Source organism: Echeneis naucrates, chromosome 3 (assembly GCF_900963305.1).
Source record: "Echeneis naucrates chromosome 3, fEcheNa1.1, whole genome shotgun sequence".
In the NCBI taxonomy this organism is placed as follows: domain Eukaryota; kingdom Metazoa; phylum Chordata; class Actinopteri; order Carangiformes; family Echeneidae; genus Echeneis; species Echeneis naucrates.
Genome location: NC_042513.1, coordinates 6,689,882 through 6,713,302, shown reverse-complemented (window position 1 = coordinate 6,713,302; position 23,421 = coordinate 6,689,882). Strand labels below are relative to the sequence as shown.

Sequence of the window (23,421 nt, the reverse complement as noted above, 5' to 3'; positions counted from 1 at the left end):
CGGCGCTGTTGCCCCACAATAAGAAGGTTGCAGCTTCGGCTCCCATCCTGGGGCCTTTCTGTGTAGAGTTTACGTGTTCTCTCTGTGACTGTGTTGGTTTCCTCCCACCATCCAAAGACATCATGTTTGGGTTAACTGGTGACGCTAAACTGTCTGTAGGTCTGAGTGTGAGTGGTTGTTGGTCTCTGTCTGTCTCTGTGTGTTGGCCCTGTGATGCACTGGTGACCTGTCCAGGGTGTACCCTGCCCTTGCTCAATGTCAGCTGCCATGGTAGAAGATTAGTGAATGGATTAATGATTAGCATCAATTCTTTATTAAAGTAGTCAATACTCAAATGAGTTGTGTGTGGGTATCGATGTATGGATACCAAAGAATCTGTACCTCTATCACTATTTCATAGTTGTTGGGTTTTTTTTATATAATTCATAACTCATTAAATAAATCTGCTGACTATTTTCGTCATCAAATATACATCTGTTTCCAGATAACTTGATAAACACACCATGTGTCCTTTCGAAATGTAGTGGCATACCAAGTGTTAAGTTTCATACTTTTCCTGCCTGGTTTTGTCTTCAGCTAGACTGCACAGTATAGGATGAAAATGTTTGAAATTCCAGCTGTTAAAGACAAATGGATGTACTTTAAAGGAAAAAAAGCACCACTGATGTGTGGAATAACTCCTGTGCTGAATTCTGAAGCCTCTCCCAGCATGACTGCCTTATATTGAATCAAAGAAAGGGAGACTAAAAAAAGAAGAGCTCCTGAAATGATGTACGCCACCACTCTCCTCTGATGTTCAATGAGAAACAAATGAGCTGACTTTGCTAAGAGAACCGCATGAAACGGCTGTGAAGTTATAGTTCGCCTTTGATCCGGTGCCTTCGCTGGCAGAAAACCTCCTCGTCTCGGCATCCAAAAAGGCTGTGGAAACCAGTGTCACTGGTAAATGTAGGAGGTGCATTTCAGGTTGACACTGTACTGATGGTGTAGAGAGATGAATACATCGCCAGTTGACCTTTTCTGGTAGATGTTTCCATGGCAACCAAGGCTCTCTTTTTAATGGAGCAATAATCCAGCAGGGGACTGAAACAGAGAGACGGCATATGGCCAGTGGCATTTGAGAATTTTAGCAACACATAATATGTGCATGCAATGTGTGTGTCTGTGATTGCTGGTAAACAGCATGTAATCAATCAGATCGTTAATCATAGCACAAGGCCGGACGATAAACTTTTTGCTGCGAGGCTCTTACGTCTGAGTTATTTTAAAAGCTGTCTGGCATCCTGCCTCTATAAATCTGTCACGCAGCAATCGAAATAAATGAAATGCGAGGGAAAATATACATCATGTGACTAACAAAAAAAAAACACATATGACGAACCTTTACTTTAGAAAAAGAACAGACAGACCATCAGATCCTGCATATAATATAAAACCTTTACTATTAAATTGAACCTCTCTGCTATATATTTCCCCTTTTCTGTCCTTCATAGCGTGAAAAGTCAAACTTTAGAGGATACGACTGAAATCAGACACACAGGCAATCTTTGGCCCAAAGGCAGGCAAGACTGAAACAACTCAAAACCAAACGTATTATTCAATTCTCCGTTAAAAATATTTCCTAATCTCACACACTCACACACATGCCCACACAAGCCACAGTCCCCAGTAGTAGACTTGAAGCGGGTTACCACCGATCTCTTTTGCAGACGCCTGATATCCAGCAAGTTTGGAGCCAAAGGAATCTTATTAACTCAGTGTGTAGGCTACTCTGTACACCAGAGGGCTTCATGCTGTCTGTCTTTCTGGCTGCTCAGTCCACTGCTGTGGTTAGAGACATTTCCAACTTATACACAGATGGAAAGACAGACATCGTCATCTCTGTTGATCTACATTTCTGGTGTTATTACCGGCTTTTAAACCTTTAATTAACCTCTGTAGAGGAGTGAGCAGGAAAAAAGTTGGCAAATGTTTTACTAGTTGTGCAAAAACTATTTGATGCATCAACAAAATAACTCAGCCAAATGTATTCCTTAATCTGCATACATTTTTAATGTCTCGTTTTTCTCTTAACTCAGCGGCGTCAAGCTTTATAGGGTTGATAGGAATTATTTTGAAAAGGAATTATGTATTGTGTAAATAAACATGATACAACTAACAAAGTGCAGTTGGAGTTATTGCAGTTTGCCGTGAGATGATTTCCATCTGGATGGAGGACAGGAATGAGACTGAAGTTAATGAGATATAGTGATTCATATCCCAGAAAACCTGCAAGGAACAGCCTATGAAACACACCCACACGCACACACAATGCCATTTACAGCCAAAAGCATACTAATAATACTGGATTTTTTTTTTTTTTTTAAGAAAAAGCACATAGCCTCATTCCGTCTCATTATCAATACAACACACTTTGCATAAACTTGTTGCCAAGGTATTGAGATATTGATTTAGTGTGTCTGCATTGTGTATGTTTCCCTGAAAGAGTTTCTTCATCTTATTGTAATCAGACTGACACTGTCTGTTGTCACCAGTTTGGAGTATTCGGCCATCTTGGAGAACCTGAACGGGGTCCTGTATGGGGCTCTGGTAGGGGACTCCAGCCTACTGGCTGACATCAGTGTGGGCAATGATGGAGTAGCGTGGAAAGGTGTGATTGGGAGGAATGGCCTCCCTAATCTGAACCCCAGTGTTGCTTTGTTGTTGGACTTTTGTGCTAACAAAGACCCTGTTTGAGCATAAGAAGGCTCATAAGTGTACCTGGCACCAGAGCAGCTAGGGCTCAAGGTCGATATTTGATCTTATTATCGTGTCATCTGATCCTAGGTCGCCTAGGTTAGACACTCGGGTGAAGAGAGGGGCTGAGCTATCAACTGATCACAACTGGTGGTCAGTTGGGTCAACGAATGGGAACATCTGGAGGAGGCCCCTGTCTGGGAGGCCTTCAACTCCCACCTCAGGGATGCCTTTCCAGCATCCCTGTGGAGGCTGGGGACAATGAGCTTCAATGGTCAATGTTCAAATCCTGTTATCTTGGGGGACTCCGGAGGCATTTGCAGGGTACCAACGGACCCGAAGGGCTGTGTCCTGGATGGTGGTGGAGGCAACGCAGTGGTTGTGGGAGAAGCTTGGAGAGGACATGGAAAAGGACTTGTTGTTCTGGAAGACTGTCTGGCTCCTCAAGAGGGGAAAACAGGAAACCATCCAGCAAGGGTGCAATGTCGCTGACCTCAAATGAGGAGATTGTTGGACGATGGAAGGAGCACTTTCAGGAACTCCTGAACCCGACTTAACCACCATCTGGGGCAGAGACAGAGCTGGAGGATGAAGGCTGATCCTTCCCTGGCGGAAGTCACTGAGGTAGTCAAGCAATACCACGGTGGCAAAGCCCCAGGAATTGACGAGATCCATCCTGAAACGTTGAAGGCTCTGGGTGTTGAGGGGACATGTCTCTTTAACATTGAGTGGGGGTCTGGGGCAGCACTGAAGGAGTGGCAAGCTGTGTTCGGGTATTCAGCAGTAAATCAGACTTGTTCCAAGTGAGGGTTATCCTCCCCAAGGGCTGTGCCATGTCACAGATCCTGTTCGTGATCTTCATACAGGATTTTTAGGCGTAGTCATGGAGAAGAGAGGTTTCAGTTTGGGGGGCTAAAGCTTGCATTGCTGCTTTTTGTGGACGATGTGGTGCTATTGGCACCATCGGTCTGTGGCCTTCACCTCTCACTGGACAGGTTTGTAGCCGAGTGTGAAGCGTCCAGGGTGAAGAGCAGCATCTCTAAATTGGAGGCCATGGTTCTCAGCAGGAAATAGTTCAAATTTCAAGTTCAAATTCCTCAGGGTCTTGTTGATGAGTGGGGAAAATTTGGAACGTGAGATTCCTCTTTCCCAGGAATGCCTTGGCATCCCCCAGTTAGAGCTGGTTGGTGTGGCCAGGGAAAGGGAAGTCTGGGGCTCCCTGTTGAAGCTGCTATCCCTGCAACCCAACCCTGGATAAGCGGATGAAGATGGATGGATGGATGTTTTATTTTATTTCCCCTTCTTGGATCACTGCCAGAGAGCTGATGGTTGACAGATGCAGATGGAACTGTATGGCATGGCTGAAAACCTTTATCTCTTTGTTTCCTCCTCTCTACTTCCATCTCTGTCTCCCATATCTAAATGAACAAATGTTTGTAAGCTGTGTTCCTGTTCCTCTTCTACATAATGCTTTAAGTGGTCCTGGTGTTTAGGATGTGGAAACAAAACAAATTAAAGCATCTCTGTGTTGGTCGAAGGCAGCACTTTTGAATGTAATTATCAGTTTAGTTGCTTTACTTAGGCTGTGCTGGAGATAAAAGCAACGTCAGTATGTTATGTGTTTCATTGCCCCCTCCTGGAATTTATGTGCAAATACAAAAGCTTCTCCACCTGCTATGATCCAGTGACATGCCTGCCCTTTTATCTGTGGCTTTTCATAGTTTAAATTTGTTCTTAATGCATAAAATGTATCTAGAAATCTAGTAAAAATAAAAATGATACCACTGCTACTAATAACAACACACTCTGTTTTGCACAAATGCACAAAAAATGAAGATGAAAATAGCACTTTAAATTTCAGTGTATAAAACTACATGTATGACTACATTCCCAGAAAAAACAACAAAACTCCATAAACGCCATGCTTCTGTTTAATTTTTCACACCGTGCATATTAGTGCCAATAGAAAATACATACAATTCAGAATATAAAACCTAAACTCTGTACATGAAATAATAGAAATGAGATGATGCAGCTCATGCATCATTGAGTGTTTGCCAGCTGCCCCTCTGCCTGCTTAAGAACCTCATGCCAAGATGTTCAGCCTCCTTGTGGTGCTCTACAGGCTGCTGGGAGAGGTTGTTGGTCTGTGGGAGGCAGTCCAGGGTCAGGCCTTTATGGAGACAAACGGAGTACTGAGAAAGCAGTGTCACCAGGATGGATTTCATCATTACCATGGCGATGTGCTTGCCCACGCAGGATCGAGGGCCTGAACCGAACGGCTGGAAATAACGGCGAGGAGCCTGGAGGAGGACAAGGTGGAAGACACATGAGGCAGGTGGTTAGATGCATTGTTGTCTGAGGTATACTGTAACACGCCTTCCATAAACTGTAGAATGTTTATTTAATGGCTGTGTGGGCTGCGTTTGTTTGATCACATTTGATTGACACCACATTTTGATTCAAATGTTTCTTGGTGCATGGAAATATGTAACGTGAGCTTTATCAGCTGAACCTTGTCCGCCTCAAACCTGTGACACGAGCAAAAATGAAAACTCATGAACTTCCTTTGTACGACTGCATTAAAATGGTGGGCTCATGCTGGTGTCATTGTAAGAAGCTAAATGTCTTCAAGAGTTAACTTATTAATGCTATAAGTTTAAAATTAATTACATTTTTTTCAAAGTTTTCCAGATTGAATTCATTTGGCTTGCAGAAAAACTCTGTCCGATGCATGCGGCCGGTGTTGAGGATGATATTTGTGCCCTTTGGTACCCTGTAGCCATCTATGATGTCATCGGCGAGGGCACGACGCATGGTGAAGTCCACCACAGGGTGGAAGCGCAGACATTCATTGATGAAGCTCTCGAGTACCTGCAACTTCACAAGGTCCCCGTTCTCAAGCTGTCGCTCCCCTGCAGGAAGAACGAAGCAGTGAGATATAGTCATATATTCATGTAGTCACATGCAGTGTAGTCTCATAAAAGAGCGCTGCAATAAATTCTACCTTCATCAAAAATTCAAAGCTCAGTTTTGTTGATACAGTTTCAGCTATAGCACAATTTCATTCACAGCAATATAACCTTAATGAAGGCTGAAGGAGATTATTTATCATTAGTACTGCCGTCCAATAACCAAAAATTATTTGTCATTTAATTTTATTTCTGTGCGATATTACAACACTGCGTTTTTTAAAAGGTCAGGTAGGTCAGGTAGGTCAGTTAAAATTGTATATTACTCTTCTAAAATGCTTAAATCTACCTTTATATCTAGAATTTGTAGGCAGCATCCTTCAGTCTTGGTTCTTGTAGCTCCTTACCTACAACAGTATCTATTTCCTGGAGCAGCTGCAGCTCCACATCTGGATTCTCTTTGAGGAGCAAAAGCATGAAGAAGAGACTGATGGACAGAGTGTCCGGCGCTGCAATTACCATTTCCAATACACTCTGTATCACATTCTCGGCAGACAGCTCACCATGGCTCTGAAAACACGCCCCAATATGAATCAGAAAGCTGTCTTTACATTGGCGGCACTTCACCATGTCTCATATGTGACAGAGGACATGCTGAAAGTGGTTGAGGAATTAAAAGCTGACGTAAAAAAGGATTTATGCGCTGGAAGAAAAAGCAGCAAACCCATTTTCTGACTGACCTGTGCAAATATGAGCTCCGTGGTGAAGTTGATATTATCCAGTTTATCTGCCTCATGCACTTCCCTCCTCTTCTGCTCTACCAGACTCTTTATGGCATCTTGCAGTTCCCAGCTGTCAGATTACAGATCGATTAAACCATTTTTTAGTCTTTAAAAAAAAGAAGAAAAGAATCATGGATACTAAAGGGATAAAGCAGACTCACGCGGCTGTCTTGTGCCGCTGGTGAATCCAGTCAAACTTGAAGTAGATGTCTGGTTTGATCAACACACTCTGCCAAGTATCAAAATACTTATGAATCTTCACCAGCAGCTCTTTCTCTACACGCAGGGTAAATAAATGCATCAGGAGCATAAGCAAAAGGACACAGTATTTACTGATCCAAGCTTAAAACTTGTGTCTACACACCATTGATCGGTACCCCAAGGAAGAGTCTGTTGGAGATGTCGACGACGGTGCACCGCAGCAAACTGAGCACATCCACGTGAGCCAGACTGTCCAGGTCATCCAGGTGAGTCTGTGTGGAGGAGACACAGACCTCCACTGTCTTCTGCAAACTGGGCCCCGTCAGAGCTGACGGAAAAAGTGTATTTGTTTTGTTTTGTTGTTCTGTTTTCTGTTTCATGTGAAATATTAACAACACAATCGGTCACTATATCTGCAAGCCTGAATGTGTTAACATGTTACCTTTTGTGAAGAAGGTGCGCATCTTTTTCCACAGAGTTACATTGTTGTTGAATATGATGCCTCTCTCATTCATGCCAATGCAGCTGAGTCCTGGCTGACTCCCAAAACGTGAAGTGTAGTGTCCATTCTTCAGTACGTGGTGCACTGCTGATGCCCTTACGGTGAAAAAAATAACAAATGTATAAACTACAGGTTATAGATCTACACTTGGATCAACTGTTCGACAACTAAAATCAACCTGCTGATAATGATGGTCTCCTCTCCATTAATCCAGACTCTGACAATGTCTCCATACTTCTGGTTGTAGTAGTTGCAGGATGTGCCTATTCCTGTCCAGATGAATCTCATGTACGAGAGAAGTGGCCCCAACCCCAAACAGAAAGATGGACCTGTTGTGGTATATAACAAGTAAAACAGATTTCAGGACCAATAAGGAAACCGCACAGTGTTTCACTGATACGGTATGGTAGGTACGAAGTATGAACCTACCAGGTATGGTTTTCTTGTCTGTGTGACTCCAGGCGGCCAGCAGCAGACATACAAGCAGGATGAGCGTCCTGGTTGCCACAGAGAAGCACGGAGATTGCACCGCAGTGACATTTGGAGACACGGAGAGCAGGTCTACCAGAATGCCGTCCAAACCCACAAATTTCATTGTCAGATCACAAGCAGGTATCAGAGCCATGGGAAGGCCGATTTCAAATGGCTGCACAGACCCAACGAGCAGCCCAAACGATGGGAGCTGCCTCAGTGAAAGGGGCTTTCCCTTTATAAGCAGTCGCAGCTGGTTCCAAGCCAGGTCAGGGTAATGCAAAAGCCAAAACAGGGGAGGAAAATTAAAAACAATACACTGCTAACCTTGTGGAGTTGGATTTGTTCCAATGTCCTTGAGTGAACAGGACTTAGTTTAGTGGAAGCAATAGGAGAAGGAGTTCGATAATCGAGCATATTTTAAATTTTGATGATGAAAAACAGGTTTTGCTCCTTCTTTTAACATCAAAACCGCAGCTGGCCCGTAAGAATAAGATGAAAGAGTGTTCGTATTTTTATTATTATTGCTTTATCTTTCTTGCAAAATTAAAATTGCATGTTTTTTTCAGAAACATCTGAACATCTGTTCAGGTCTGTCATTTTTTTAAGGAAGGAAGAAAGAAAAAAGAACTAGTAACAAACGGCACATTTAAAATGTTCACGGCTGTGTTTTTATTTTACAGCATATTAACTTTAACTTCAATTTGCTCTGAAGTTCGCTTGGTGTTTGATTATTTGGAATTGATAGCATTTATGATTTCTCCCACATTCCTCCATTGACCACAATGGAGAAGCAGAGCTGTGATCTGTCAAACTCTTCAGATTCACTAATTAAGTTATGAAAACAAAGTCATGCACACTATTACAAATTTAATGAGGAGAATACATGTCTGTTTTTGGCTTTTTGTGAGTCATTGACATCGTTCAAACCTGAACAAACCTGAGTTGAACCTGGTACCCAAAATCTAAGTAAGAACTACATAAAGGCATACCTCCTGTTCGCTGAGGCAGAACTTATGTCACCAGGTTTGAGAATGGAGTGAAGTGGAACAAGGTAAGAGATCAGCTTCAGATCAATCAATGGAAATGGGCAGAAAAGTTGGATACAATATTAAAGCCTGTGGTGAATTTTCAGGTGCAGACTTATGACCTCAGTATTTATATAACATATACTTCTTTCATCAAATCTTATTTGCATTTGTACACGTAGTCATCTGCTGTACTATAGCTACTGTGTGTTCTGGTCACATATTCACACATATGTATGCGTTCTTTAACATTTTCGTAAAATGTTTTACTTTATTCTTTTATAAACTCGCCCTTTGTTGTGTAGCCTATTGATTTCTATTAATCTCACATTCAAGTATTTCATTGGATTTCATTTGATTTTTCAGTTTGTGACAAATATTACGCTGTTCGGCTTCGTCTCTGTCGTTGTTTTGTTTGCTCCCTCTGCATAAAGGTCTCTGTGAATTCACTCACCACCCACACTCCAGTCCAAGAATGTGAAGCGTTCAAGTGGCCGACTGTTGCTGAGACCCTTGATAAAGATGCCCTGTATGATGGCTCAGATTGTTCTGCATGATTAAGTGGAGACAAGCCCCCTGTTTTGCCCCCGTCCCCCTCCACCCAAAAAAAAAAAAAAAAAAAAGAAAATCCAAACAAAAAAACGTTTAAGTAAAAAGTTAATGTAACCTTGTTTCCAAGCTCAGCATTGTGGTCAACCACATCTTTGTTTCCCTAAAATGTGTAGGGAGTTGTTCATCAGTGAACAAAACAGAAGTTCAATGTCAAGTATGAGAATTTATTTATGCTGCACGTATTCAGATTCTATGTGTTTACATATTATTTTAGTTCAAGCATTAATACAGAAAGACTTAACAGATGACAGACAAATGGTGTGCAGCCATAGAGGTTTGATATGAACTCAGGCTGAAAGAGATGTCAGTAACATATAACTTAGCTTCCATAGCACCTCTCTAGAACAAAATGTTAGATAGTTAGGGAGTTAGATGCCAAAAAGAATGAGTGGAGTTTTACCACTGCCATTTCTACTCTTATGCAATCAATTTTACTTTCATAACATACCTGGTTTAAATAGATCTGAGACTTTTGTTAACAAACTTTGAGTGTTATTTTAAATTCATGGGGTTCTCAGATGTTCAATAGATGCAATAAATATCATTTTTTTATGTGTTATTTTGTGTATTGACTTTCTTTACTGTGGCACTTTAATTTCTAAGAGCTTAAACTTCTGTGACTTTGCAGCTAACTGTGAGGGAAAACTCCCAGCTTCTTCCACAGACAGGGAATGTGAGCGGGAGGAGAACGAAAGAAAACGCATCAGGTCATCTGGCTGTCCTTGGCCTGGTGCAGGGACTTGGACGTGGACCTCTGAGCCCTGCGAAAATAAGAGAGATAAGGCTGCTCTCCAAGCAGCTGCACCTTTGGAAGTGGGAGCTAGAATGGGAAAATATCAACAAGAGAGCAGATGTGAACATACTCATATTACATGGTTCAATTTAATGGATCTTCACCTCATCCAAATCATTCATTAGCAGCTTTGCAAACATTAAAATGTCATTGTTACGGTGACATTTTAGCGGAGCGATTCCTTCACTGTGTTTTCAGCTGTCAGTCTCAAACTGAAACACTTAGACAAATCAGTGAATAAGAGACAACAAAGGAGCGTGACCTCAATGTTGTCAAGATGTACGTACTCAGCTACACATCTGCTGGAGCAGGTCAAGCTGCCCAGCTGCCTGTCAGCCAGTGACCTACAGCCTCAGGCGGGAACCCACACTCCCCAGGCCCGGTAATGTTGCATGTTTACATTTTTCCTGTCTGTCCATGTGTGTCTTTGATGTGTGTGTGTGTGTGTGATTGAAGGGGAGGAACAGAAATGCTGCAAGAGCATGTAGGTCAGCTAAATGAATCCATCACTACTCAATGTCAGCAACTTAGTAGAACACTGTTTTTTTTTTTTTGTTTGTTTTTTAATTGGCATCATTACTTGGTGTTTTTTTTTTTTTTTTTCCTGAAAACCAACCAGCTACATCTACACTGAGGTGAAAATAAAAGGCACCACCATTCACGGTGAATGCCTGGAGCTTATTTTTTGTCATGCTGAACTGTCATTTCTGTGACAAATGTCACTATAGTGGCCCAAATCAAAGCAATGGAAATGGGTCATTTTTGGAGTTGGTGAATGGAAGTTGTGTCGATACGACAAGGCAAGCAATGGAAGGAGGAGTTGGGAGCTGGGGATGAGAGCTTTGGCATGAACAGATATGGTGTGAATGCATTTTGAGGTTGTGTATTTTCTTTTCATTTGAGACTGCTTTGGCTCTTATTATTATTTCTATTATTATTTATTATTATTTTTGGTAGTAATAATGGTAGTAATATGTCTGTGTATGTGTAAGTTAGTTTGTCTGGAGTAATGCATACTTCCATGGATGCATCATATATATGTGCATGGCCGTGTGTATGTGTGTGTGTGTGTGTGTTTGTGATGTCAGTCTGCCCACGGCGGTGCTGTAGAATGGGCTGTGCTGAATATAAATCAGGTGACTGAACAGGCGGGGGTTTCTTCCCAGACGAGCTCAGAAGATTGTGTAATGCCCACTCCTACATTACTGGTTTGCATTTACACATAGACACATACCCACATACCCACAACCCCTTCCCCACTTGGCAAACAACACAACAAGCACTGCATTTACCAGCCTGCTTTCAGATAGACGACCCAAGGGGAGGACAGACACTGACGCTGACTGGCTTTCATGTAATCTGGGCAGGACTTTGAATTTGATCAAAGGACTTCCTTCTTGTTGGATTCATTTGGCTTTAGATGGTTTGATTTGACTTTTGGTGGCAGCGTCTTGGACCCTGAACTGATAAATCTTGGACTTTCTCTCTCTCCTGTTTGACTTATACGCTCTTACATTGACTGCTGTGCTGTAACTGTACTTGGCTGTGAATGCAGAGGTTGGTGACTGAACCTAAGAAGAGAGGGGCTGAGGTGGTGACCATGTGGATCCCAACACCCAGCATGACTCTCCCTCAGCGGATGGTGCTGTATGGGACATGTGTTGTGGCGTTGATGAACTCTGTGGGCCTTCTGGTGCTCTTGGTGCAGCAGAATCAGCAACACGCCCGGCTGGAGCAGACGGAGGTGAGACTGACAGAGTTAGAGCAGAGCTCAGTGGTGGAGCTCCTCCAGGAGGTGCCCAGGGAAGCTGCGGCGATGCAAGCAAATGTTGGGGAACAGCGGCCGCAATACCAGTACCAATACCAGTCCTCCAGGAACAAGAGGAGCGAGGAGAACCTGGAGAAGGAGCAACAACAAGAGCTTCACCGGGAGGAGGCAGAGGAGTCCTACCAGCAGGAGGTCAGCCAGGAGGTGGGAGAGGACACAGAAAAGAAGATGAAGCAAGAGCTGAAGCACAAGCACCGACACAGCCACAGTTACCACAAGGCACATGTGAAGGATGACATGATGACGATGATGACTTACTCTATGGTCCCGGTGAGATGAGACTGTAAATAAGAGAAAAAATATCATGGAAAGAGGGAGAGCAGACAACAAGATTTATAAATATAATATTATTGAATCGTGTTTTTTCCATTGATGATCAATGCTGGGTCACCAAATGGTTGAAATGGACAATATGCCCAATGACTGTCAGAGGCCTGATGGCTCCACATCCAGGGTCCTTCAGAGTGTTAGTGGAATTCAATTTTGAAAAGTAATGACATAAATTAAATGCTGTACTGTGCAGAACTTTCAAACAGATCGATTAGCTACGATGGTAAAATACTACACTCATCTTTTCAGTGTATTTTTTTCCAAAGGACCTGAATAAATATTTTTCGCAGGTGGTGTCAATGGGGAGCCAGAGTTATTCTGGTTATCTCAGCTGAACTGAGACATTTTGTGCATCACTGCCTTTTAATTACAGTACATTACAATATTTTCTTCTCCTCTTCAGATCAAATTGTTGATTGACATTTGCAACAGTACCAAAGGAGTCTGCATAGCCGGTACATCTTGCTCAAATCATTTAAACTAGCTAATCATGTCCAAAATATCATTTTTCAGTTCTTTTAACATTCTTAATCTTTTTAATCTCTCTGTTGCAGGACCCCCGGGACCTCCTGGTAAGTGAATCTTTGCTTATGGATCCAGCCATACTGAACTAAATGTCTCCTCAGCAGGTTAGTGACCCATGTCCTGGCTGAATCTGCTGCTCATTCAGCCCCAAGTGAAGGTTTCTTGTTACTGTAGGTTTGCCTGGTGCTGATGGTTTGCCTGGGCACAATGGGACTGATGGCATCCCAGGACTGAATGGACTGCCGGGGGCTGATGGGAAAAGAGGAAAAAAAGGTAAGTAAAGAGTTGGGCTCTATTCACCATTTAATTTTTATTAATGCCTCAGGCAATGCAGGCCATTTAAGTGAAGGACCACTGGTACAATATAACAATAAAAGGGTTGAAAGTGAAATGGTTTGGGGGGGGGGGGGTATACAAAAAGAACACAGTCACTACAAATCAAAAAAGCACAAGAATGTCAGGAAGACACCAACTCACAGCATACATCATTTCCTGATCAGTGAATCACAGTGGTATTAGATTTGACCAACAGAGCTGTCTAAGTTATGAATGACTGCAGCTGCTTTGTTGCGCTCGTTCTCTACTAATATTATTCATGTCTGCGGTTTTGGGCCTCAGCTGAATGAAGCGGAAAACTCTTTGTTTTCACCCACTTCACTTTGTTCTGTCCTCCACAGAGGATGGTCACAATTCATTCCCAGCAAGTCACTGGATTAATTAATGTTTTCAACAAATTAGGGAATAAGGACAATAACTGTTGTTGTAGCTGTTTTGTTTGATGTCCTGATTGGGACCATCAGGTGACAAAGGAGAACCTGGGGAGAAAGGAGAACCAGGAGAGCCTGGTCCGCCTGGAGAGAAGGGACAACCATCCAACGATGTCATTATTGAAGGCAAGGCGAACAATTTTGCAGCCCTAGCTGAATTAAAGTGATAAAAGAGTAAAAAGCATGTCTGAAATGCCCACATTTTGTACACAGACAGGATATATGTTTCCTCCTCCCTTTTTATTCAGGCCCTGCTGGACCCCAAGGACCGCCTGGACCTATGGGTCCTCCTGGACCACCTGGGCCTCAAGGGCCCCCCAGATCAAGGCATCACAGAGCCCACCTCCAGGCTGTTCAGACTCTGGGTGAGCAGTGGCAGCAGTGCTCTTGAAAGCTCTTTTCCTCTGTGTGAGAATGATGAATAACATGAGGTGAAATTGTCTCAAACAGGGACTTTACATGCAATTCCAAATGATGAAACTTCATACATGAAGGAGGCTTTAAAACTACATGAGCAGCCTGCAAAGAAGAATGGTGCGTTTTCAGACGCGAGTGTCTGCATATGCAATGTGTTGTGTGGCAGAGAAACGAGCATCTCAGCATTGTTCTTTGTTTCCTTAGAGTGCCTGATCAAGTCACTGATCAACCCCAGGAACGTGACAAAGATGGAAAGCACATTTGGCACATGGATGAAAGACACTGCTCAGATAGACAATGAGCAAATATGGGTAGCAGAACACTTTTCTGGTAGGTCCGAGGACATCAAACAGAAAAATTTGTCTAATAGGCACATCTTCTATTATTATTATTATTATTATTTGTAGGTGTTTTCCATTCACCTAATTTTGAATTTTGCTTGCTCTCCTCCAGGACGTTTGGTGAAGGAATATAAAAGCTTTGCTGCTTTTCATAACAACAGCAGTGACCTTGTGGATGTTAGAAAGTTCTTTTATGGCTGCGGCCACACTGTCCACAATGGCTCCTTCTACTATCATATAGCTGGTACCTCCAGCATCGGCAGGTAAGCTGAGACAGTGTGACACCAGCATTCTATTATTGGTTTGATTCAGCCTAACAATGTGCTGCTTTGTTTGTTTGTTAACAGATTTAATTTCGAAACAATGAAGCTCCATACTCTCATCGTAGAAAACGCCTTGCACCACAGCCTCTCCTACCTGCTCCACAACTCTAAGACCTATTTCAAAGTTGCAGCAGATGAAAACGGCTTATGGCTTATCTTTGCCTCCAGCATAGATGAAAACATCATGGTGGCCCAACTAGACCAGACGACTTTCTCCATCACATCCTACATAAACACCAGCTACCCCTGCGCCAAAGCTGGCAATGCTTTCATCGCCTGTGGTGTCCTGTATGTCACAGACACCAAGGACACCAGAGTCACTTTTGCTTTTGACTTGCTGAAGGGTAAACCAGTCAATATGACCTTTGACCTGAGGTCTCCAGGTGGAGTCCTGGCTATGCTCTCCTACAGCCCGAAGGACAGGCACCTGTATATGTGGGACAACAATTACATCAGGCTCTACGTGGTCCACTTCATCTCCGATGAGTGAAGAACGACGGCCTGGGGACGACAGACCACCTGCGAGGACCAGAGGTTAACTCACCCCATCTTTTATAACTGACATCACACATTCTCAGATTTATCCTCCTGTTGGGTGTCGTAATCAGTTGTGAGAAAAAGAAGTGTTCAGTTTCATTCGAGGAAATCAATGCTTGCGTTATTATTATTGTGATATTGCCAAAAAGATATACTGCTGTATTCGTATCCTACTCTAAGTGTACATGTGAGATTTTGGAGTTACTAACTGATTGAAAACTCTTCATCATTTTGTATCAGATAGTTGTTATACAAACTGAAGTCGACTTGTGTGTGCGTTGTAAGTTGTTACATTATTGTATTTATCTGCATGACAATGATCTTTTATGTATTTTTATACAGATGTACCCCCTCCCTCCTATATATCTTGTACACGTAGACAGTTCACCTGATTTTGTTGTGAAGCAGCACAGTCCCTGGTCACTTACACTTCTGGACAGAAAATCAAAACAACAGTGCCAAATCAGCCTGATGAAATAAAGAGAATTTATTCACTTTACAAAGATAAAACTCTGACCATGACCTGTTCTCTCACATACCTTCAGGCTCAAGTGCACCAATGAAATGTTTACCCATGATATTGGCTTCTTCAGCATTATTATGCACATTCACGCTCGCATGCACACACACACACACACAACACCAGTGGGACCAGTGGTAAAACACAAAAAGATACATACAGTACACATAGTGGGGCAGAAAGAGGGAGAGAAACACAAATCTCTTTAATAAATACCATACATACACTTAACAAAAGTTACAACTAATCCAGCTGGTATGATACAAACCAAAAAAATAAAGAAATGCTTTCATGTTTGTACAAGCTGTTGTGGTATTTCATATATATATTTATATCATTTATATATTAAAACTATTTGAAATGTTTCACTACTAGGCCAAAGAAAGCCAGACATTCATTTGTATATAAGTTTCTTCTTCAATAACCTATTTATTTGAAATAAACGTTTTAGTGTCTCCAGAATTTGAGTGCAAATATCTATTCCTTATGGATGAAACAGTAAAAACAACTAGCAAGGTAACACACACTTACATACAGTAGACTGTTGCACTGTTCCCAATCAGATACTGTAAAACCCCTTACATTCCTAAATTAAAAGGCAATAAGTTAAATATCTTAAAAAGGAATGGCCAATCAACCAAACACAAACATATAAATAATTTAAATAATAAAATAGTGATTAAAAAAAACAAAAAAAAACAAACTCAAGACGATCTTGTGCAAAACCAACCTTTGTGAACCTTTGTGTTTCTGCTCAGGGTGAGTAGGTATTTGGGTCAGGACTAGACAGATGGAAACATTGAAATCACAGTCACGAGAATAAAACACGTCATCTTCCAAACAGGAATGTTCTAGCATTGAATTTGCCACACAAACAGGCATTTGAGGGCACGTGAGCGGGCAGGCGTCAAGATGGCAGAAACAGCAGAGTGGACACACACTACATAACTGACCAGGGCGAGGATTTGCCCAAACCAGGGGAGGCCAGAGTGGGTGATGAGCAGCCAGTGAAACAGGGGTTAGAGGGAGAAGGGTGTCACTATAGGAGCAATGCACCATCAACTCTCCCATAAGGGCTGAGAAAAGCTGGGCAAAAAGACAGGTAGGGTGGGAGAAACCATTGTGGGGGGGGGGGGGGGGGGGGGGGACAAAAAAAACAAAAACAAAAACAAATGCAGATTCCAACAACTCAATTCACACTGGAAACCACTGACTTAATAACAAACCACACTGCTGGTTACAGTAGATGCTAAGAGAATTCAGCTGTGGGCACAAAATGACGACAGTTACACACTTAAAATTTTTGCTTGAGCACTTTTACAGAGCACTATCAATAGACCTGTGATTGCACCGCGTAACGAGAACAGGACATGCATAGCTTCCCTATGGACACACTCTAAGAGTAGAGATTCTTCAATAAATTACAATAACTCTAGCTTTAAAATCAAGTATGATAACTTTTGCTTGTAACTTTGCTTTCAGCCTTTGGGAAAAAAATATTTGCAGCTCCGTTTAAGTCGTTCTGGACATGATTTACATCAACAGTAAACCCATGAACACTGCACACTCTGAAAGACGCCAAAAACTTGGAGATCTTTTGACTAACTCCTCCCCACCAGTTACACTATTAATGAGTGAGTGTTACAAAAGCTTTTGTGGTTTTTCTTTGTCTCATTACACCCTCAGAAGTGGAATTAGATGTTACAGGACGTCAACCAAGCTGCTGGGGATATTGTAGCGATCAGGGAGGACCCTCATCTTCAAGGTGCCGTCTGCTCCGCAGGTGAAGATGCGGTTGCCGGGGCGTGTCTCCACCTGCATGACGCCGGCTCCAATGTTACGGAAGATGGACTGCTTGGCGTGCTCGTTACTAAAAGAGTGCATGAGCCCGTGGCCGGCTAGCTTCCAGACCTGGAGATAAAATGAAGTATGAAAAAGAACATATGTCAGAATGTAAGATGTATGAAAGATAATTGGTTACATTTTCTTCCTTTAAAAAAAAAAAAAAAAAAAAAAATTATAATAAAAAAAATCTGATGAGAACCCAGCTGAGTATTATATAATTTTTTTAAGCGGAGTAATAATTTCTTTTACTCTATGATGAGCATAACTGGTTACGCTGAAGGTGGTAGGTAATTTTTTCAGGATGCTTTTACATTAAATGATAACACTCATGGACTAAAGGATCTGATGTTGGAGAGTTTGATAGCTAAATTGATACTTCTCCCATCTTTGCCACAGCCAAAATCCAGATAACTAGCCTAGCACAAAGACTAGACACAGGGAGAAACAGCTGACCTGGCTCTGTCCAGAGGTAATGACATCTGCCTACTACCTTCTACTACTTCTTCACTTATTAACATGTTTCATAGAAAAATGAAAGTGGAAAATCTGTCCATGACTATTTCTTGGTGTGTTGTTGTAAAGAGCTCTGAAGACATAAGAAGACAACATTGATATATTTACTTTTAAATGAGAATATCATCAGTAGATTTAGTGATAATAGAAAAAGAATATGCAATTCAATTTGTGTCTATGACTTTTGTCCTCCATCAGGTCAGTGATGGAGTGACAGAGTCTGAGTCACCTTCATGTTGCCCTCCGCAGAGCCAGTGACGAAGAAGTCCTCGAAGGCATCCAGTGCAAGGGCCTTGATGGCTGAGTCATGGGCCTGGAAAGTGTGCAGCAGCTGCCTCTGGCGGATGTCAAACACACACACAAAGCCCTTTCTGCCTCCGGTGATCAGCAGCTGCTGTTTAGGAGCATATTGCAGCACAGTGGCCCCATTCTCATGGCAGGGGAATGCTGAAGTGTGGGGAAGGAGGAAATGAGAATTTGAAACACAAATTAACTCCATATATGAGGAAAATCGTTCATAAAGGCTTTTGGGGTTTCTTACCATGGACCATGGTATTGCTAGGTGAAATCAGAGTATCCCACAGACAAACATTTCTGTGGGAAAATCAACCAAAGATAATATTATCCAGTTGATAGCAACAGAAACAGACCAGTGTTGGTTTTAACAGCCTTGTTTCTCAACACAGATCCCGACCTGTTATCATTGGACTGTCCGGCTGTGGCAATGAGGCTGGAAGATGTGATAAAGGCAAAATCACAGCAGGTCTTGGTGTGGCACTGCCAACTCTGTCAGCAGGAAGAAGAAAAACATATTCAGAGTAGTTCAAATGCATTTCAATGAATTGTATTAAGTTTTATGTCTGAAGATGTACATGTGTGTGCTGGGGTGGAGAATAAAAGCGTGAGGGAGGTGGGGGGAACCTCACCAGATAGGGTTTGGGATTGGAGGATGTCTGGTTGACCTGCCAGAGACTGAGGAAACCCTCTCCATCAGCGACTCCGCACTGCAAGTAGAACACAGAGGGACCAGAACGATCAAACCGAACAGACATAACAAAGGTGCTGCAATGTGGGTGTGAATGAGCACATGTTGGTATGTGTGTATGTACCTTATTGCCCTGGGAGTTGAAATAGAGCCGAGTGACTCTGGCGTTTCCTGCTTGTCTAAAGCAAATCAGTTGCTGAGGTCTGTTCCACTCAAACATTCTCACACTACCGTCCTGAGCCCCAGTCATGTCTAACACACACACACACACACACACAAACAGAGAGAAAACAAAGAGACAGACATTGATGGAAATATATTAAATAAGCATAAGACAAAAACTCATTTATACAGACTTCTATGTAGGCACTTACAATATTGGTATATGGGGTGGGATGTCATTCTCTTCACATTATTTAGATTCCGCTTCATTATCTGAAGAAACAAACAAACAAACAAAAAAAAAAAACAAAAAAAACAAAAACAAAACACAATTCAGAAAAGTTTGACATAAAGATGTGCTCCCGTTTTTACCTTTTCATGCTCTATAAGGTAAACTTGTCTGCTCTTATGATATATAAGCTTCTCAAAACCTTTGGTCCCGTACAATTTATTAGTGATTTATTACAAAATTTGCCTTCACTGGGAGCTGAAGTTCAAGCATGTTTTCTCATAAACAGAAACACACTAAAGAATCAGGTGGAATGATGGTGCAGGGGTTAGCATTGTTTCCTCACAGCCAGCAGCCAGGTTCTGTGTTCTGCGTGGGGACTTGAATGGGGAGCTTCCATGTTTTGCCCATACCTGCATGAGTTCTCTCTGGGTACTCTGCCTTTCTCTCCCAGTCCAAAGGAGCAGTAATTGATAGTTCATTGTTGACTCTAAAATTGTGCGAGTCATTCTATCTCTCTATATTTGTAGATGTAATGACAACCTGTCCTTGCTGCTGCATGGATAAGCAGTACAGATAACGAATGGATCTCTAAGTAAACTTAGGTCTTAAATCTTCTGGCATATAAAAATTTCAAAAATAGCAGGTAGTTACAGTTCAACACCAAGCATAAAACAAAGCAGGTGGTAAAATTGACCCTTCCCCTTGTGTGTCATTTTCATCCAGTGGCTTTCAGTCATGTCATGTCAAAAGCTTAGATCGTAACTAACCAGACCCCTGACTGCACACTTTGGAAACCACCTTCCATAAAACACTGAACCTGTATGACTCCCACTGTCCTGTCTTGCTAACTGTATCACACCCAGCATTTATCACTGTGGCTGGGACATGGAGAACCCTGGCTCCAAGTAAATTGTGACGCAAAAGTGTACCTTGGGTAGTCGGCTGTGAGAGCTGCTGCTATCGGTGTTTAGATGTGTCCATCTCTGCCATGGAAACACACCAGCTCTTTTTATCAGCCTCAGACTCAGCAGGCCAGCTGTTTAGTCGTGATGGCTCAGTTTCGTGCAACAACAATAAAAATGATAAATACACACTTTTTCCAAAATGTGCAGGGGACACTGAGTAAAGTGTGAAAGCCAAGGGGGTTGATGCCTTTCTGAATCTGAAGTGGCAACAATCTTTACATTCACGATCATATCACAGCTCCTGGGTCGCACACAGAACAAAAGAGAGCTTAGTTTGCCCCTGGTGGCAACTACTAATAACTGCATACCCATGCATTACCGCTTGGTTTCATTGTGTGTTAATGTATCATGATGTTTATAGTGGATATGGTCGTACCACACTTGCTCCCATGGTGGTCTGTCCACTGCCAAGCCATGGCATGGATGCAGAGACTGGCATTTGCGGTGGTGCAAATGGGACAGAGCTGGCCTGGGCAATGTTGGTGTGAGAAGAGCGATGGTCTATATCATCAGAGCTGAAAAACAAAACATGAACATAAGGCCTCATTTAGATGTGATTTTCAGAGATATTAATGGTGTTCAATATGGGGGTATTGAGGATTATACTAGTTTCCTTAGGAGCAAGGAAAAAGGCTTTTGTGATCTGCCCTGAATCTGACCTGCGAGACTCCTTATCAAAGTCCTCCCCTATCCAGGTGAAGGGTTGGACAGCCACTAGAGTAGACACATCCACTTCTTGGACATCATGAGTGGAGGCCAACACTATCTCGTTGGAGTTAGCCTGGGGGAGGATGTGAGCAAGGAGGAGAGAAACAGGGAGGGAAAATCAATATTAAAGTCGGAGTTGGTACCTGTTCCTTCTGATTGCCTAGAAAGGAAGTATTTGTACATTCAGAATAAGGTTTCGGAAAAGATTATATCATTTGCTGGTGAATTATGGTGTTCCATTTGCCCTTAATAAGTACCAAGTTACACAGTCATTATCAGGACATAAATATTTGTAACAAATAAAGCTAACCTTATTGATTGCAAACGCCATGATTATATCAGACTCCTTGTGGATGATTTTAGCCTTGCTGCCTGGGTATCCCAGATCTGCCTCCACCTGGAAAAGCAGACAAACCTGATACATCAAGGCTCAAGACACAGTAAAACTGCTGCACTCTTTCTTCAGTTTAATTTCCATCTCTTAGAAGTAAGGCAGAAAGTAAAATATTTGTAAAACAATTCTTTTGGGTTATCAAGTTGTTCTATTAAAAAAGCACCACTTCACATGAAGGTAGCATAAAGTACATCCACATTCACAAAGGGTGAGGAGCAATCATAGAAGAATGTTTTATGTAGAGGTATAGGTAATAAATACAGACAACTTATTGTCACAAATACTGTTGATTTGGGTTTCTCCAGTGAGAAAACACTACTAGATTAGCAAGCCTCACACAGCCCTAACAGTGAGCATGCAAGTTAGTAAATCTATTGTTGGTGCCAACTCTCTCAAAGGGGAGCCCCCCCCCCCCACCCTTTTTTTTTTTTTTTTTTGCTTTTGATCCAGCAGAAAACAGTCCAGCTAGAGGGGGAAAAAGGAGTGAGAAACACAGGGAGACGTGTTATTGGTAGGGATCTGATATGAGGTCATGTGAGTGGATGCCATTGGTGTCCCAGTGACAGGGAAAGATCAGACGTTAGATCTAAGCGTAAGAGCCTTGAGTAGAGCCAGAAGAATTTGCCAGAGCAGTCACTTTCGGTCCAAGCTGGAGAGGAGACACTAAGAGTTTCACCCAGTTTGGTGCTTTCTCTAACCATAACATGCAGCTGACAAACAGTGATTATTCTAAACTTTATTACATTGCTTGTGCTACTTCGAGCTTGGACTTGGCAGTGACTCCTCTAGACAGAGAGATGGACAGACAGAGCCAGGGCCTGGGCCGGTACAGGAAATGATACTACCTTATTGGGACTGCTAGCTCCTGCTATGCAGTTTGGGCTTAAACGGTCCATATGGTTCTCTACAGACTACACAACACACACAGAGGCAGTATAGACACAGGAACACACCAGCACAGCACAACACAAAACACATGCACAAACACAGAAAAATAAACATGGAATGAAATAAAAAAAATAATAATAAAATAAAAAAAAAAGGCTGACAGGAATCAATGTATACACAGGGATAAAATGTATATAATCACACATATTCCTTCTCATTAGCAAAGAGATGTGCACAGTAGCATCGTGGACAGGGGTGTGAACTGCTGCTGAATTTACGATAATATGGCTATTCCACTTAGCAAACACTGAAATGAATGCCACAGCCGCAGTCTGTCAAGAGCACAAATTCATTGCTCCAGACATCAGAGATGGCAGTGAACTGGACTGGCTTGGTCTTGATTACAAGTGTATGATGAGTCAAAGCAAAGATAATGATGATAGCAAAATATCAACAACAGAGATAAACGAGTAGTGAGAAATTCTCTGTGTTACAATGTGATGTACGTAGGTAAATGAGTATACCTGGGTTTGAGCCACAGCATTTATATGTTGGACAGTCAATTAAGACAAATGGCCATTTTAAAATACACTTAGGAGGTAAACTGCAGACATGCTGTGCAACACAAATTAAAATAGATACTGAATTGGCCCAAAAATAAAATTTTTTGTCAAGTAGATAGATTTTCTTTGATTGCTTTTTTTTTTTTTTTTTAAAGGTTTAAAGTTTTTATTATCTTCTACCATTACATGACTACACTACCTTATTTGTCACCCATCATTATTGGACCCTAACCCTGGTTACTGTGTCCCACTATGATTTTCCCACCAATTCTGTCTTTTCATTGGTTGCTCCTCCCACTGCAGAACAAAATATACAATCAAATACAAAATCAATCAAAATCATTTTGCTTTACAAATGATTTTCCAACCTTTGTTAATGAATAGTTACATTTTAATAATGTAATAAGTTGTATCTCCCTCTCTCTCTCTCTCTCTATATATATATATAGTGCTGTGAAAAAGTATTTGCCCCCTTACCAATTTCTTACTTTTTTTGCACCTTTGTCACTCTTAGCCAGTTCAGATCAAGCAAACTTAAATA

General features: G+C 42.0%; 3 protein-coding genes across 7 annotated transcripts in view; 1 reads left to right on the top strand and 2 right to left on the bottom strand.

Annotated features, from left to right (window-relative positions):
• Nucleotides 1–4,772: 4,772 nt before the first annotated feature.
• Nucleotides 4,773–7,758, bottom strand: cyp19a1a (cytochrome P450, family 19, subfamily A, polypeptide 1a). Its single transcript, XM_029497538.1, has 9 exons — nucleotides 7,563–7,758; nucleotides 7,312–7,462; nucleotides 7,074–7,228; nucleotides 6,795–6,959; nucleotides 6,592–6,706; nucleotides 6,389–6,500; nucleotides 6,056–6,218; nucleotides 5,410–5,651; nucleotides 4,773–5,039 (listed from the first exon to the last, which is right to left on the bottom strand). The coding sequence occupies exons 1-9, from the start codon at nucleotides 7,756–7,758 to the stop codon at nucleotides 4,773–4,775; spliced, it is 1,566 nt and encodes a 521-aa protein (XP_029353398.1).
• A 3,606-nt stretch (nucleotides 7,759–11,364) lies between these two features.
• On the top strand, nucleotides 11,365–16,038 carry gldn (gliomedin). 2 transcript variants are annotated; one of them, XM_029497536.1, is made up of 10 exons: nucleotides 11,365–12,135; nucleotides 12,599–12,650; nucleotides 12,750–12,767; nucleotides 12,895–12,993; nucleotides 13,521–13,613; nucleotides 13,736–13,852; nucleotides 13,938–14,021; nucleotides 14,109–14,234; nucleotides 14,358–14,508; nucleotides 14,593–16,034. In XM_029497536.1, exons 1-10 carry the CDS (start codon nucleotides 11,587–11,589, stop codon nucleotides 15,056–15,058), a joined length of 1,755 nt encoding a protein of 584 aa, XP_029353396.1. In that variant the 5' UTR covers nucleotides 11,365–11,586; the 3' UTR covers nucleotides 15,059–16,034. The 2 variants fall into 2 exon arrangements, with proteins under 2 accessions (XP_029353396.1, XP_029353397.1); XM_029497537.1 differs by lacking the exon at nucleotides 13,938–14,021 and having other exon boundaries at nucleotides 12,750–12,771; nucleotides 12,878–12,991; nucleotides 13,510–13,618; nucleotides 13,732–13,852; nucleotides 14,593–16,038.
• dmxl2 (Dmx-like 2) overlaps nucleotides 15,572–23,421 on the bottom strand; it is a 37,203-nt gene continuing 29,353 nt past the window's right edge. For 3 of the 4 annotated variants that reach the window (XM_029497531.1, XM_029497532.1, XM_029497533.1), the window contains exons 44-54: nucleotides 22,275–22,340; nucleotides 21,346–21,432; nucleotides 20,987–21,108; nucleotides 20,704–20,842; nucleotides 19,343–19,403; nucleotides 19,093–19,220; nucleotides 18,910–18,987; nucleotides 18,678–18,769; nucleotides 18,525–18,577; nucleotides 18,213–18,430; nucleotides 15,572–17,536 (exon numbers count right to left, since the gene is read on the bottom strand). In XM_029497531.1, coding sequence (XP_029353391.1) covers nucleotides 17,327–17,536; nucleotides 18,213–18,430; nucleotides 18,525–18,577; nucleotides 18,678–18,769; nucleotides 18,910–18,987; nucleotides 19,093–19,220; nucleotides 19,343–19,403; nucleotides 20,704–20,842; nucleotides 20,987–21,108; nucleotides 21,346–21,432; nucleotides 22,275–22,340 — 1,254 coding nt within the window. In that variant the 3' untranslated portion in view covers nucleotides 15,572–17,326. The remainder of the gene's footprint in view (nucleotides 17,537–18,212; nucleotides 18,431–18,524; nucleotides 18,578–18,677; nucleotides 18,770–18,909; nucleotides 18,988–19,092; nucleotides 19,221–19,342; nucleotides 19,404–20,703; nucleotides 20,843–20,986; nucleotides 21,109–21,345; nucleotides 21,433–22,274; nucleotides 22,341–23,421) is intronic. The other variant, XM_029497535.1, reaches the window with a different exon arrangement.